The 2,500-nt window shown below is 49.2% G+C and overlaps 1 protein-coding gene across 1 annotated transcript in view; it reads right to left on the bottom strand.

Moving 5' to 3' along the window:
• The window catches only part of magi2a (membrane associated guanylate kinase, WW and PDZ domain containing 2a), a 257,352-nt gene that overhangs the window by 94,842 nt on the left and 160,010 nt on the right, over positions 1-2,500 (bottom strand). Inside the window, exon 4 of the mRNA XM_076297085.1 lies at positions 1,691-1,906. Within this exon, the coding sequence (XP_076153200.1) occupies positions 1,691-1,906 (216 nt within the window). The remainder of the gene's footprint in view (positions 1-1,690; positions 1,907-2,500) is intronic.

The following is a 2,500-nucleotide window of genomic DNA, read 5'->3' as shown; positions in this document are numbered from 1 at the left end:
AGAAGGACAGAATAGTGAGTGCAGGTAGAGAGGGGGCCCATGAGGGAGCTGGGATGTGGAGGCAAATGACTGGGATGTGGAGGGGACAGAGGAATCCTGGAGGATGAAGATATTAGAGGGATAAAGCCACAAGGAGAAGAGAGGGATGAGGAAACAAGAGAGGGAGAAAGAGAGAGAGAACAGAGGAGACAGAGAGAATCATAAAGTCATATACAGAGTGAGAGAGGGAGACGGAGAGAGAAAGAGAGAGGGAGAGAGGAAGAGAGAGAAGGAGAGAGAGAGGGAGAGAGAGGGGGAGAGGGAGAGAGAGGAAGAGGCGTCGGTGTCCTACTTAGAGTGGCGGCTCTTGGAGGTCCCTAAGGAGAGTCACAGAAGGCAGTGACAGATAAATAAAGAGAGAGGGGAGAAGATACAGAATAACTACAGCATAGAGAGGGAGAGAGAGAGAGAGAGGAAGAGAGAGAGAGGGAGAGGGAGAGAGGGAGATGGTGGTGATGGTGGTGGTAGGCACAGAAGGCGAGAATACAGCAACATCCATCATACAGACAAACTCCCTGAATTATCTCCATTCAAACACACACAAATGGAGAAACACACTCTACCTTTCACACACACACACACACACACACACACACACACACACAAGCATACACACACACACACACACACACACACACAAGCATACAGACACAAACAAACATACACAGAGAAAGAAAGAGAGAGCTGACTACTGCGTCTCTCTTTGTCCATTTATGTGTTTTGGGGATTTACAGTGTGTTCACCAGGCCTCCGGTGCCTCTGTGTGTGTGTGTGTGTGTGTGTGTTGTGTGTGTGTGTGTGTGTGTGTGTGTGTGTGTGTATTTAATCGAACGGCTGGCCTCACTAAATCAGACTGATTGACCGGGCCAGGGTCCAGTCTGGTGGCCCCCGAGTCAAGCGCTCTGTCTGCCCCCTCCCTCATAAATCAAGCCTAAGTGTTTATCAGACAGTGTGGATACAGTCAGCCATTGGCTTTATGGCGGCGGATCAGCTAGCTTAGCATAAATGCTACTGTCTCTCCCGTCGCCTTGAGGACTGTTTTTTCAAAATTCCAGGAGTTCTCTCTTTTGAATGAATAATGGCCAGGTAAAAAGAAAAAAGAAAAAATTCTGTTGCTATATGATGTCTCCCTGGCAACGCTGACCAGACTACGCTGGAGGTGTGACGAAGGAGGCAGTTGCCATGAGGCTTGCAAGGTGGTGACGTCGTTTGGACTTTCCACCCTGTCTGCTCATCTACTGAACTCACTCCCACTCTACTCACACACACACACACACACGCACACACACACACACACACTCACTCACTCACTCACTCACTCACTCTACAGTTTTTCTCACTGAGTAGAACTGTGTCATATGTCTACTGATGCTTCACGTCAGTGACAGACAACACAAACTGCACACACACACACACACACACGCACGCACGCACGCACACACACGCACACACACACACACACACACACACACACACACACACACACACACACACACACACACACACACACACACACACACACACACACACACACATACACACATACACACATACACACGCACACACGCACATACACACACACGCACCCCTCCCCCCACACACACCCACACACACACACACACACACACACACACACACACAGAGGTCCCACCTGGGGTGAGAGCGACGCCGTTGCCGTTGACGACGGGCCTTTCCTCCTCCTCCTCTTCGGGAGGGTCGATGCCGGCCTTCTCCATGTTGCTGACGGACTTGTTGCGTCTCCGCTTGCCCTGGGAGCTGGGTCTGGCGCCCGGTAACAGGCGGTCGCTTACATCGAGCAGCAGCGGCGTGGGCTCGCACGGGGGCTTGGGCGTCCCGTAGTAGTTATCTGCACACACACACACACACACACACACAGAGAAACACACACACGCACACCACAGTGAGAACAGGTGTCATTTACTTGGTCAGTGAGCAAATCAAATGGCTTCCTCATGAATAAATATCAAAGTGAACTTAATGACATTGAATGTGTAAATGACTGGCTAGGTGTTTAAATGACTGAATGGCAGGTAACGCTAGACGACATGGCACCAAGGTGGACTCTGTTAACAGTGTATAAGAAACTTCATTGGCTATATGGGTCAGCATGTGATAACAGTTCCTCTTCTGATGAAACGGACACAATCTGACATGCAAAGCTCCTTTACTTTACTTTACTCTGTGTTCTCAAATGTAAGACCATGATGCACTTCACCCACTTCAAAGGTAAACAAATCGGCTTTCTATCAGGGAAAGTGCTGCAAATGGCATTTAATGTCCATAGAAGTGTCTGGAAGGGGACATGCATCAGTCGCTGTGTCCCCAAATAGGGAGATAATGGACACCACTTGATTATTAGGAGACTAGATGTGCGTAAAGTGATACATAATATGACCGCTGCTCAGACCTGCATGTTCTCTCCACAGAAAATAAACCATAG

The sequence above is a fragment of the Alosa pseudoharengus genome, unplaced genomic scaffold, assembly GCF_046254945.1.
Source record: "Alosa pseudoharengus isolate Yale_2024_CS ecotype anadromous, Long Island Sound unplaced genomic scaffold, YU_APseudo_1.1 YU_APseudo_1.1_scf_20, whole genome shotgun sequence".
NCBI lineage: Eukaryota > Metazoa > Chordata > Actinopteri > Clupeiformes > Clupeidae > Alosa > Alosa pseudoharengus.
Note: the sequence above shows the minus strand (reverse complement) of the source record. Positions and strands in the feature narration are given on the sequence as shown.